Raw genomic sequence first — 13,276 nt, 5'->3', positions numbered from 1 at the left:
TCTTGCCATAGAAACTATTTTGTATTCGACATCTTCAAGGAATTCACTTTATCAAATATGGAGTCCACTCTTGTTCTTCACTTTTGGCACATATGATTTCAATTCAACTTATACCTTCTTATGGATCCTAACCCTAATTCACTCTCAAGCACAAAGCACAAAGGTTAGTCCATAAAACCTAAATGACAACTTTTATACCTTAAGTTACTTGATCTTCACAAGTAACTTATTAGCCTTCATGCATATTATCAATCTTCATATAGAATCTAACCCCCACTCATTCTTAAATAAATAGCACATGGGTTAGTCCATAAAACTCTATTAACAAGTCATACCTTTAGTTACTTGACCTCTACAACTTCAAGCTTATTGCTATTCTTATTGAGCTTCTTTTTCTTCTTATGAGTATTACTAAAATCTTAATGACTTTTGATGCAATTCTTTGAACTCATGGTATTTCTCAAAGAATCCATGCTTCATCATTTATGCATCTCATATGGAATAACCTAATAGCAATTATCAATATGATTGTTAGTCCATAGACATTGTCATAACTTACTTGAGCATCACCTAGAGCTCATTCATCTTGATACATTTTCAATCTCCATATTCACCTAGAGCTCATGCATATCTTTCATCTATGCATCACTTATGGAATAACCTACTAACAAACTCAACACCATTGTTAGTCCATAGGTATTGTTATTAATTACCAAAACCACACATAGGGGCTAGATGCACTTTCAATCTCCCCTATTTTAGTAATTGATGATAATCTCACTAGATCATTATATTTGACAAAATTTAAAGTTCTAAGTACACATATAATCCAAAGATGAATGTATACAAAGAACAAGTTTTGGAAATATCAAACATCATTTTTCGATGGTACAAGGCATACGAGTACCTCGTCCACGTGGCCGAGGCGCACGAGCATCCCTTGGATTGCAAGTGCCTAAGTTCCACGATTCAGGCGTTACAAGGGAAATGTTGTTAGGTGAATTGCAGCATCTCACGTAGCCCGATGCAATTGATGATACAGGCTCTGCTAAATGTCACCTCTTGTATGAATTTCTAGAGGACTTTGTTCGGGATCCGTATCATGGGTGGCTTTAAGTCGGTGGAAGTAAGAATATGTAATAAGAAGTAGTTTTCTTTCGCAAACTTTTTAACGATTAAGTAAGCTATGCTATGCCCTTAAGTGTAATGTATTGTTGTATGTTGCACTTATATTGTGTTGTTTCTACATTGTGTTGTATCGAGCGATCGATGAAAGGTAAGAAGGTAAGGGATACATCCCGATGGTAATAGATATCGGGGGCTCAACCAGGTTGAGATAGGAGTCTGGTGTGCCCCGTACGGCGATGGTACGGGAAGTGAATACGTTAGCAATAATGTATGAATATCTACTATGTGATTGGGGTCATGGTCATTTACCATATGATATGGGTTATGGTCGTCTACCTATGTGGCAATTACATGGGGTGTCCCGTAAGACGATGGTACGAGAAGTGAATATGTTGGCAACAACGTATAAAACATCGCTTGTGCGGTAAGTTGCACAAGCACCATTCATGTGAATACTTTTCTTTCTCGTGTGAAGGGTGATATTTGGTGATCATTATTTATAAATGCCTGTGATGATTGTGGTCTTGATGTTTGTGGGGAGTGATGAACTCAAAAAAGACATATGTAGATAGGGATTGAGCATGCTTTTATTTTCCTATCTTGCAACCTCCACAACTCCAACAAAAATAGCATCTGATTTTTTCCCTAAAAAATACTTATCGGATACTGCGCCTGATGGGGTTGAAGTGCATATGTGTTGGTGTGAAGATCTTTATAGGGTGATGAACTCATCCGAGTTCTCTGACACCTATGGAAGGAGGTTCTTTATGTGCCACAACTACGACTATGATCCACCGCAGGAAAGCAACAATATTGCCTCTCGCCGCCTAGTAACCATTATGACCAAACTACTCCAAATACAACTAAGAATTACCATTTAATATTTTTGTCACCGTTGTAGCCTCTACCACCACTATGTGACTTTTCATAGTGGTTAGATATTGAGTAGTCGCAAGTGGATGTGTTACTCCTTCACACTTAGTATCACACCACTTGGAGACACTTCTATGAGATGAAGGTGACGAGAGGATGAAGGCTGCGGGCAAACGCATTCAGGAGGAGCATCAAAAGATAAGGGAGGAGCATAACCACAAGATGACGGAGGCGCATGAGACGAAGAGGGAGAGGAAGCGCAAAATGGCACGTCAAACGCGTGAGGCAAGACTAGAAGCGACGAGGAAGAGAAAATACCTATGTACCACTCAATAGATCATATGCTGTAATCATTTTATTTACATTCTCTAATTTATGTTAGGTTCAGATGTGATACCTGTTTAGGTTAGAACGATTGTGTACCATACATACCATCGTTCATGTATGTCGCAATTCCTATTAAAATCATTATGTTCACCTTTCCGTTTCCGTAAAATCCGGATATCCAAAATATTATGTAAACATCTAATAACACTGGACAAATCTAAAATATAAACATTACAGTGCATGCAAGTTCTACCGTAAATAAAAAAGGTAGCACAGGCGACACCTTGCTCTCCTCCGTTCAATGGGCGACACAAAGATCTCGCCCGTTCATCGAGCGACACGTGGCATCACTACGTTTTTTAATCTTCTGACTAGCGGGGCCCACAAGGAACGGGTGAGATGTTACTCTCGTCCGATGAACAGGCAACAATAGCTTATTGTTGTAATATTTTGAAATAGCCATATAATTTTGCAAATTTTGAAACAAAAAATATAAAAAAAAAATCGTGTAGCAACTAAGGGTGTTTCTAGTTGATCGAACCTTTTCTAGCTTGGTTTAGTGCATACATATAATCTTAAAAAACGTATTTGTTTGCTCATATCTACTGTTACAGTCTAGTCCGACAGATACAAGTATATGGTCTCATCCTCTACATCATGTGGCCTTATATTCAGTCAACCCTCACGAGCGATGTAGGGTCTATTTGGTTTGCGTCTAAATTTGCCACGACTAAGATTAGTCATGTTATAGATAATATTGTAATTATTTAGTTGACTCTCACAGCTAACTAGCTATATTTTATTAACTTCATGATCCACACATTATACATTTAGCTTTTTTACTACCTGATATTCTTGTGGTGAGAATCTATCACATATATTAAAGGGACAAGATTCGGAGGGATTCTAAGAGGTTAAGGTATTATAGCTACTGTTTATGTGGGTCACACTTCTATGTACATACATAAATACAGATATAGATATGTATGTGTATATGTATATGTACATAATGTACACATATATGTATACATATATATACACATGTGTACATATACTTTTTTAGGAAATTTCAGAAAAATAGCAAAAGGAATAATAGTTATATTGATAAATCGGCTGAAACAATCTAAGATGCATAGTAAAATATCTAAAACTAAAAAATTATTTAAAATATTTAGTTAGATTTATATTACTGTTGTTTACATATTAAAATTACGTACATACATTAAAGTGCCATTGTTTTCCTATAATTAAATGAATATGTTAAATCATGATAAATTTATAAATAAATATTGAGATACTTAAAATTAGTAAATTTAATTTTTTAATCTTCTTTTATTATACTCTGTGTAAAAAAATGGATGCGGCTTAGGTGCGCCCATCCGTCTAACCGAGCTCCAATTGTTGCTAGTTTGTTATCGTGCGGACTCGACACGTCGAACCGAGCCACGGCGCGCGCGCTCCGTCTGCCATACGTTCGCGCACGCGACTCTGTCAAGCACGCCCGGGATGGCGAGCTGGCGACGCGTTTTCCACTTTGCCGTCTCTTGTCGTGTGGTTCCCAGCCGCCGGCATGCTTTTTTCAGCAGGAGCGGAGGGGAGGTGCGCCGTGCCCGTGCGCGCACGGTTCGGCAGCGATTGGCGGAACGGAAGGGGGAAGAACTCGAGCGGTAGGTGCTCGGAAGTCGGAACGGACCGTGGCGGCCAGCAGCATCTCAGCGCTTGGCTTGGCGGGTCCTCCTGCACTGCTACGTTATGACAGCATGCCTTTTCTTTTAAAAAAACGTGGATGAGAGAGCATTTGGAAGACCCTTGCATTGAAGGCAACTAACGATATTTAACCCCAATTTGTTTTTTACGTAGATTGTTATATCTAAATTTCATAGAGAAGTTTATTCCTATCAAATTATGAATCATAAGATTTTATAGCACAATTTGACTTATAATTATAAGATTCGGTTTTTAGGTTGTGATCATTTATTTTTGTTTTTACTTTTGAGATTAGAATTCATAATTAGAATAAAAAATAAATATAATCGAAGAACGTCCAGGCGCACATTTGTCACAGAATAATAAAAGAAAATATCCAACCATTTCGTTGCCTTGCCCCACAACATACATCATTTCATATCACATGAGTCTAAACCCAATCACCTATAGTTAATCAGAAGAGACTTGTGCAGCCACCACCTTACACTGGCTACCATCCATTTGGACTTCTCTTGGCCTTCCTAACCAGAACCATCTTTGGCCACTCGCAGCTAATTAATCGCTTAATTATGGAGGAAAAGAACAAGCAAACGTTGCCCACATGTTGCATTCTATCTCAGGCTTGGTGGTACTGGTTCAGCTCGTGTACAGCAATGGATGAGCAGTGGACCCGGACCGGCCGTGGGCCCGGATCAGGAGCACTCACCCCAGCCCTCCTCGGCGTCGTCGGAGGACGGCCGGCTCGAGGCGCGCGCCATCCACGACGCCACGGTGAGGACCAACCTCGCCGGCACGTGCGCGGTGGCCTCCAGCCGCCGGAGCAGCGTGGCATCCCCGCCGGAGACGGCGGCGGTGGAGGTGATTTCCGTCCAGAGCGCGGCAGCCATCGCGACGCGGAGCGGGACGCGCGCCGCGGCGACGCCCCGGCCCAGCGCCCGGAGCGCGATAGCGGCCGCGGCCGCACGCCGGCGCGCAGCACCGGCCGCGAAGCCCATCCGCTTGGCCCACCCCTCGAGCACGGCCTCCGCGCGCGCCCGTCGCTTGAGCCCCCTCCCAGCCGCCTCGGCCGTTGCCGGCGCTGGCGCCGCAGCAGTCGACTCCGCGGAGTCGGCAGTGGACACACAAGAACTACTCGACGCGGACGACGCCTCGGACTGAGACGCGTCGTCCGCGGCCGCGCCGAGGCGGCGGCGGAAGTGCCTGGACGCGAGGAAGTTGGCGCCGTGCACCTTGGCGTCGCAGCGCAGGCAGAGGAACGCCGAGTCCGCAGCGCAGTGCACGGTGGCGGCGCCCCCGCAGAGCTCGCACCACGTGCCGCACTTGTCGACGACCGCGCCACCACCCATTTTGTTCCCTTCCTCCTCTCTCGAGTCTTCTCCTGAGACCCCGGAGCCTTGGCGCGTGTCGTAGCCTAAGACCTCCGCAACGGTGGCGTCCAGTGGATGATGACCACCTCCCGGCCGGGACGGACGCTGCTGTAAAGAAGTCTTCGCTGGCGACTGCGAGGCGTTTCAGGGAAACCGGCGGGCGGTGCGGCACAGGAGGAGGAAACCGACCGGCGGAGGCGAGGAAGCGGGCTTTGGACTTGGAGGCTTGGGCGCGCGTATGGCCGGTATTTAAAGAGGCCCCGCGACCACCGGCTCGAAGAGCGGTTGTACACGGAAATAATCGTATGAGATCTAGTTTTATGTATTTTAGGTGTAGATATAATTCATAATGTGAGTATGATGTGTTATAATTTATTTTCTTTCATATTTTATCATATATAATTTTCTTTATTTTTATTATAAATTTTATAATAATTTTTATTACATATCACCTATAAATTAGGTTTGATTCTAAATACACGACACAGGTCCATATGATTATTTTCCGTCATACTAGGCTACTAGCTCCAGACAGCTACTGACTGCTACTACTCCGTACTAGTCATGTTCAGTCACCGGCCACCACACGTACAAATTGCAAGTTTCTCTTGGACTTTTCTCTCGCTTCGTTGCCGGAGTTCTCCGTTCACCTTTTATTCTTTTTTTCCCTGGGACATGGAAAGAATGTGCCAAGTGTGGTTCTGGGATATTTGGACTGTAGTCCAGCACGTTGAACGCTTCTTTGTGACTTTGTGTTGTGGTCTCCATTTGTGACCGTATTCACCGTGTGTGGTACGATATTTCAGCGAACGGAGGATTGCTTTTTCTAGGGCGAGCTACTTCCTGAGCGAATTATTTTTTAATATTATCTTTTTTACGGAAATTTTTAAAATAGTACCGAAAACAAGAAAATTTTAAAAACAAAATACCTATTCGTCGTACGATGTGGCGAAATATTATTTTCGCCGTACCGTACGACGTAAAAACCTATTCACCGTATGGTTTGACGACAACTAATTTTCGTTAAACCGTACAGCGAAAACTGCCTCGTAACTAGAGCCATGCACCTCTATGCTGCCATTGACGCCACATCAACAATTTTCGTCATATCATACAGTAAAAATTATATTTTCGTCGTATGGTACGGTGAATAAGTATTACTTTTAAACTTTTCTAGTTCTCGATACTATTTCTATAATATTCGTACATAAATGTAATATTAAAAAAATTCCTTCCTGAGCTCTTTTTTCCAACTGCTACGATGATCATATCATGGTACCTATGCAATTATGGGTAACAATTTGCTCAGTACAATGGCTAAAACTTTGAGCCCATATACCATGTGTAAACCGCCTAAGATCTAGCTAAACCAGAGCTGGTATGTATGTACAGTCGTATGAATAAATCATTTAAAACAGCAAAAAAAAAAATCGTAGCTTGTGCTTGCAGTTGACGACATGACAAATCTCGAGGTTCTCGAGCTTATCCAATTCAGTCCCCCTTCCTTTCCCAGCCTTGGCCTTTGAGAAATTGTCACTTGCGACATCACACCGGCATTCAGGTGTACTTTTCGTATGGCCCTTGCTCACTCCGGTAAAAAAAAAATTGACCTTTCGAATATGATATAGTATCTAATGTTTGTATTTGATCACTGCTTTTTATTAGAATATATTTATAATATCTAAATGATTTATGATTTTTATATTTTCAAATTAAGTGTTTTTAAAGTTATTAATAGTTGAAGTTTTAAAAGTTTGATTAGAATTTATCTAAGCGGCCACGGTTAAACGACGGATAAATAAGTACGCTTAACTTGTGGCATAATCAAGGTGAGAGGCCAGGGCAAACACGAGCCGTTGGTTGGGGAGGAGGCAGCGATATCCCTGTCCACTCGAAGGCCCCGGGATTTTGTTACTCCTTCGCCTGTCCTGGAAGGTTAGCCGGCTCCCCATTTATTTCGGTTTCTAAACCTATCCCATTTGGGAATCTCGATCCCGCCTGAATTATTGCTTAGAAAATGTTATCCGCGTTCGGATCATTCGGCTCGATCTATCTAGCTAGTCTCGCCTTTTGATCGTGATCATACTTTTTTCTGGATAAAAGCTTGGCCACTTGATTTATTTGGGTGTTCATCCCTTTCTTTTTAGGATTGGATCGAGTAAACACACTTCTATTTACTTGTAAATTGTAACAGTATTTTACAGAGAAACAAGCAGCGCGCAGCTAGCTCTGATCGATCTGCTTCATTCTGGTGTTTACTCCTCTTTAGAAGATCACACTTTCTCTAAAATTTAGACATTTATGATCATGCAACTGTTTGGTGACGGTTTTTTGACTTTCGAACTGAGAAGAGCTTCTGAGAAAGGAGATCGGTCCGTTGAAGGAGACGGGCACGGGGTGGAGTGGCAAGGTTACGGGGACGCCGCCGATCACGAGCGGCGGAGGACAGGCGATGGATGGTGTCGGGATGTGGCGAGCGAAGACGGTCTGACAGAGGTGGGCGTCGCCGGTGGATCCAGTGACGGAGACGAGTTAAGACGAGCAGGATGTTGAGGAAAATGAGAACTTTAATGTTTTCGTTTTGGACCGGCTGGCCTTTCTTCTCTTTGTGGCCCGGACCCATTACTTGACGGGTTCAAGGACTCGGCAGGCGCTAGGGTTTGGGCACGGGGTTCATTCGGCTGGTGAAGATGCTGGGAGGCGCCGCAACCGTCTCTGGATCCTTCGGGCTCGGGAGGCTGGAGGGCGCCGTCTTCGTGCCTACTTGAAGGTCAGCCTTCCCCTCGTTGGAATAGAGAAGGGAAAAGGGTATTCTCCACTGATTTTTCCTCACTAATCTCTCTGATTTGGCTTGATTTCCTGATCTGGAACCGAGATCTCTTCTCTCTGGAGTTTGTGCTTCGGTATTTGGGGGATTAAGTGGAGGAGCATCTGCTCTAGGTGTTGATCGGTGCTGCAAAGCTGAGGCTCGCCCGCACTGCGGTGGCTGTGCGGTTGAGGTACTGTATCTCCGTCATCCTCACTCCGGCGGCAACGGTGGGTGGTTGGATTTCTGGGACAGCGGCACTTAAGCCGTGCCTTGCCTCTCTGATTGATCTGTTTAAGTGCATATCACTGTGAGTATACCAAATCTCCTCTCTCTTTCTCTGTTAAATTGGACAGCTCAGATGTGCATGCTTTGTTGCTCGATGATGATGAATATGTGTAGACATAGAGTAAATTTCTGAGTTCTATAGCTGTGATATGAGATAAATCTAGTTCTGTGATTCAAGGCCTTTACCTGGAGGTTATTTTGAGTGGCTGACACTCTGTTTCTGTACCTCAAGTTATCTGTTGGCTTTGTATTTAAGTGCACATCATATCTGTGTGATCCCTGTATGTGTGCTCTTATGTTCTCAATTCTGTTAATTCTCTCTGGCATTAATTCTTGAGGAGCTAGCGGTGTAGTACTGTCTTTTGATAGTTGGTTCATGCCTTTCTGTTGTGCGGCAGTAGTCTGCTAGCTTTGAGAAATACTGAGAACTCCTTTTGATCTGTACAGTCCTTTTCAGTATGATGATCTAGATATTTGAGAACTATATTAAACTCTACCTGCTATTGGGGCACTCTGAAATTTTGCTCCATTCATGATGTTTATTATAGAACAATTTGGGAACAGAACATTAAAAGTTCTGGGGCCAATTGTTGCTTCATTTCTGAGAGCACTTTTAGTTAATTTTTACATCTGCTGTCTAATTTATGTCTTACTTATGATATGTGTTATTTCAGTTTCTCTGTCATATTTCACTAAGATCATATGTATTATTGTTGCACTATCAAACTCTTATATACTTATTTATGGAATTTTGGACTCCATACTCTTCTTATCGCATATTATACAACACAGGAGACATCGGGGTGAGCCGATGTTAGAGGAGCTGTCGGAAGGTTAAGATGCTCTTTAGAACTTTGTTCGTGATCGGACAGCTTATATTTATCATCCGATATTTTTTTTAAAAAAAAATAGATGACTAAAATAACATCACCTTCGAAGATCCGATCGACGGGTAATTTATGCTTACGTACGGTGCCGTGCCTTCGTTCATCTTCTTTCTGTAGTTACGTCATGGCGAAGAACGCCAAAAATATCTAGCAATGGAGCCTGCTGAAGGTCGAGGGCGCGAGAGGTGACACCCTGCCATGGCTGACACCATCCAAACTAAGAGAAAATAGTGTACGTGATGAGTTCGTTAGGCACGGCGCTCGTACGTGTGGCCAGCTATGTCCTTGATTCCCAAATGGTCGATCAGAGCATGTGGACTGTAATCTCGAGAGGCAATAGCCAACCAAATTAATTAATTAGCATACTCGTTTTAAGTTCTAGACAGTGGCGTCTGGGCCTCGTGGCGTACGTGTCGCGTGGACGTAGGATGAACACGGCAGAGCTTGGAGAAACATGACGTGGTTCAGCATCTGCGGCTGTGTGTATTCTAGGGAAGCGAGGACAGTGGTCATTGTACGTGGATCCAGACGTATGAGATTCACGTGTCAGTAACTACTGCACAATGTCAAAGGATCCCGTCGTGTATTCTAGAACACCAAAACAAGCCAATTGCTTGTGCCATGCGCATGTGAAACACGTTGACTACTTTACCTGCACCTTATATTATGCCAGATAAATGTTGCTCCTGATGGATAAATTTTGCTCCTGATGGTTTGGTTGGGACGCAACGCTCAAAAGTCGGAGAGCAGATGAGTGTATTGTATCTAAATGAGATATTATATTAGAATAAATATCTATCGGGAGGATAGCTAGATAATATCAACGGTTAGGAGAGAAATTAAACTATAAATTAGAAAAACTTAGTACCATAAAAGAGACATATGAGAAAAGAACTAAGAATTAAATTAATTTGTTTAGTTTGATTTGATCTAAACACAATACCACATATATAACTGGCTAAGGAGTATCGTAGCTGGCCTACGTGTCCCAATTCGAACTCATTTATTTCTCTAAACTCTATCTCTAATTCTTATCATGATTTAAACTAACTGGACTAATTTTATCTCCTAAACCGGCTAGACTTCGTCATCTAAACGGACTCTGGACACTTCTGGCTGCGTGGTACTGTTCACGAGCCTGAACAGTAATTCTGAACATAACATATTATTTTAAGATATTATCTGGGAGCTAAGCGAGCCAAGTAGGAACTCTTGCTGCCAATGACCAGGTCCCTCCAGTTCTCCTCAAAAAATGACCTGGTCTAGTGGGAGAACATTCGGCTGCCTTCACTGTTCGTCTTGTATTGGGCCATAGCTTTTGAAATGTTTATCATATTTTGGTTCCCGTAATAGACCAGCATTGCATATTTGCATCTTAAAAACGGAAATGGCCGTCTATCTGGGACTTCTCGTCAGGCTGATAAGCATATGCATAGGAGCACTGGATCATCTTCCGCTTGGTGCATTTATATATAATGTGTCTACTACGGAGTAGTCCTAATTTTTTTATCTCAACAGGACAACAACTATACAAGCTATGCGAACGAGCGCTCAGTCAAGTGGTAGTGCTGTCGGTTGGTAGCCTATCCACTCAGGTAGGGTTGTAAACGAGCTGAGACGCTCGTAAAAGCTCGGTGAAATGTTGGTTCGGCTTGATCTGTAAATTAAGTTAAAATGGTAGTTTAATTTGGCTTGTTTGCTGACTCGAGCTAGCTCACAAGGGCTCACGAGCTTGCCAAACAACGACGGCCTGCATGGCACGGGCTCCCTTCGGTGCTGGCTCCCTCCACATGCTCCTCCATGTCAAGCGCACCCTGGGCGATCGCAACGTCGGCGAGGTCCACATCCCCCTCTCCGAGCTCCTCTCCGGCGAGGTCACCCAATCGGCCGCCTACGCTCCCAACTCCGTCTCGATCGCGTACGCGTAGCCTCCACCGGCCACCTATGGGTGGAGCTCGACGCCGGAGACACGGAAGATCCATATTCAACTCAACGGAGACGCTGGAGACACGGAAGATCCATTCTCAATGGTTGTGTGGCTGGATTCGACGGGGAGAGCGGCAGAATCCAGTCAGAGAAGCCCCATGCATCTTTCCCCTTCGGCTCTCGTGGCTTGGGCGGGGTGGATCGATGCTCAACTCAACGGATTTGGGCGGTAGCACGGAAGATTTGCTCAATGACAGGTGCGACCATGCGGGCAGATCTTGAGGGTCGCGGTGGGGTCCTCGTAGTTGGCAATGGTGACCACGCCGGCGCCTAGCGATAGCGTCGCCGTCGCCCACCCGCTCGGGAGGGAGAAGATGAGGTGAGGCCGAGGGTGGGAGTGTCATTTCCCGTGGGGAGTAACCGAGTAGGGACAGAGGAGGGAGAAGAGCATAGGCTCGTTTGGCCTCGCGAGCAACTCGTGAGCTAACTCGACTCAACTTGGTTTGGACAACGAGCCAGTATGGTGGCTGAGGCTCGGCTCGTTTGGACAATGAGCCGAGTTGAACCGAGCCAAACCTCCATGAGCCTGAGTTAGCTTGTGAGTCTCAAGTTTTTTTTCAGTCTTATGGATCAACCTAGATGACTCACTGAGCTCATCCTTAACATAAAATTTATCGCCTATTGCTTGGGGAGTTTTTTATGGTTTTATCGATCTCATTGAACCCAATTATCTAAATTGTATAGTGTATAGGTCTATGTGTATGTCTAAATATAGGAGTTGATACATGTGTATATATTTATATAAAGGTGTACCGGTCGAGACGTGTAAAAAAAACTCTACAAGCTAAAGCAACAACCAAACTAGCCTGCCTAAAAAGAAAAATATGATAAAGAAGAAAGAAAAAAAAGAACCGACAACCAATCCTCACGTACCCGTCTCTCACTCATCCCCGCAGCCATACGTACGTACGCGCGCGCGCGCCCGCTACGTGGATCACCACCTCCCCATGCAAATGCAGCCTAGCCAACCATCACCCCCACACCCGAACCGGCAAACGCTGATCGGTGATCCGGGCCCCAGAGCCGGTCGCGTCGCGCGATCCGCTCGTCACGCCACCTCGCCAACCAGCCCGGCGCCGCGAGGGAGGGTCGGGCTCCTGCGCGCGCGTGTGGTGATCCCGGTTTCCCTGCGGGTTTGCCGCAAGAAATACCTCGGATCGCGGCGCGGTGTCGGGCCTGGGGCGGGTCCCAAAAAAAATTCTATTGTCCTTAGGCCACGTACAACGCTCCTATCTGTCATGCAGAATTTCTGAGTGGCCGTTTGGGGAGACGTTCGACGTTTGGAAAAAAAACTCATGCGGGAAGCAGTTTTCGGAGCAGCAAGCGCTTCAGCCGAGTAAAAAAAATCGTTGAGAATGCATTGTGGTGGTAGCTTGATGGACTTAAAACTTATCAAACTATATATCTAAGCGCTACAACATAATTGTTTCCATTGCACACTGAGACTCTTAAGCTTATTCTCTCTATAAACGACTATCTAAACATCCTTGCATTGTACATACCCTGAAACACCATGTTAGATGGTTGCCGTACGTTCTTAATGTAAATATTAAAGCAGTGAATTTTATCTAATAAAAAATTATCCTATATTTATTACTAATTAGGATTTTTAGGTTCAAATAAGAACCGATAACGACCCTCCAAACACTATTCTGTACGTCTTCTCTACAACAGTGCTGCATTTAATATTTTTGGGGCTGGGGACGCGGACGGCTCCTCGTCCGGTCAGGTCGCGCCCGCCGTGGGCTCGCGCCACGTCCCCCTTGCTTGGCTGAATGGCTGGCTTGTCCAGGAGCGTGTGGACCGGCGCGTCGGTGACTGACGGGTCCGTCGGACAGGTCAGGTCGCTGTTGTGTCAGGGATAGGTAGTGGACCCCGGAATGTTGGATGGTAACTGTATATGCGCA

General features: G+C 44.5%; 1 protein-coding gene across 1 annotated transcript; it reads right to left on the bottom strand.

The window, feature by feature from the left end:
* Positions 1-4,395: 4,395 nt before the first annotated feature.
* LOC133922570 (B-box zinc finger protein 32-like) lies at positions 4,396-5,635 on the bottom strand. Its single transcript, XM_062367950.1, has one exon. It carries the CDS (start codon positions 5,379-5,381, stop codon positions 4,728-4,730), a length of 654 nt encoding a protein of 217 aa, XP_062223934.1. The 5' UTR covers positions 5,382-5,635; the 3' UTR covers positions 4,396-4,727.
* Positions 5,636-13,276: the final 7,641 nt, after the last annotated feature.

This window comes from Phragmites australis, chromosome 6 (genome assembly GCF_958298935.1).
Source record: "Phragmites australis chromosome 6, lpPhrAust1.1, whole genome shotgun sequence".
NCBI classification, from domain to species: Eukaryota; Viridiplantae; Streptophyta; class Magnoliopsida; order Poales; family Poaceae; genus Phragmites; species Phragmites australis.
This window is presented reverse-complemented; position numbering and strand designations above follow the sequence as displayed.

What these genes read in the sequence shown, in the direction of transcription:
- LOC133922570 (XM_062367950.1), bottom strand. Translation starts at nt 5,381, where the DNA reads ATGGGTGGTGGCGCGGTCGTCGACAAGTGCGGCACGTGGTGCGAGCTC.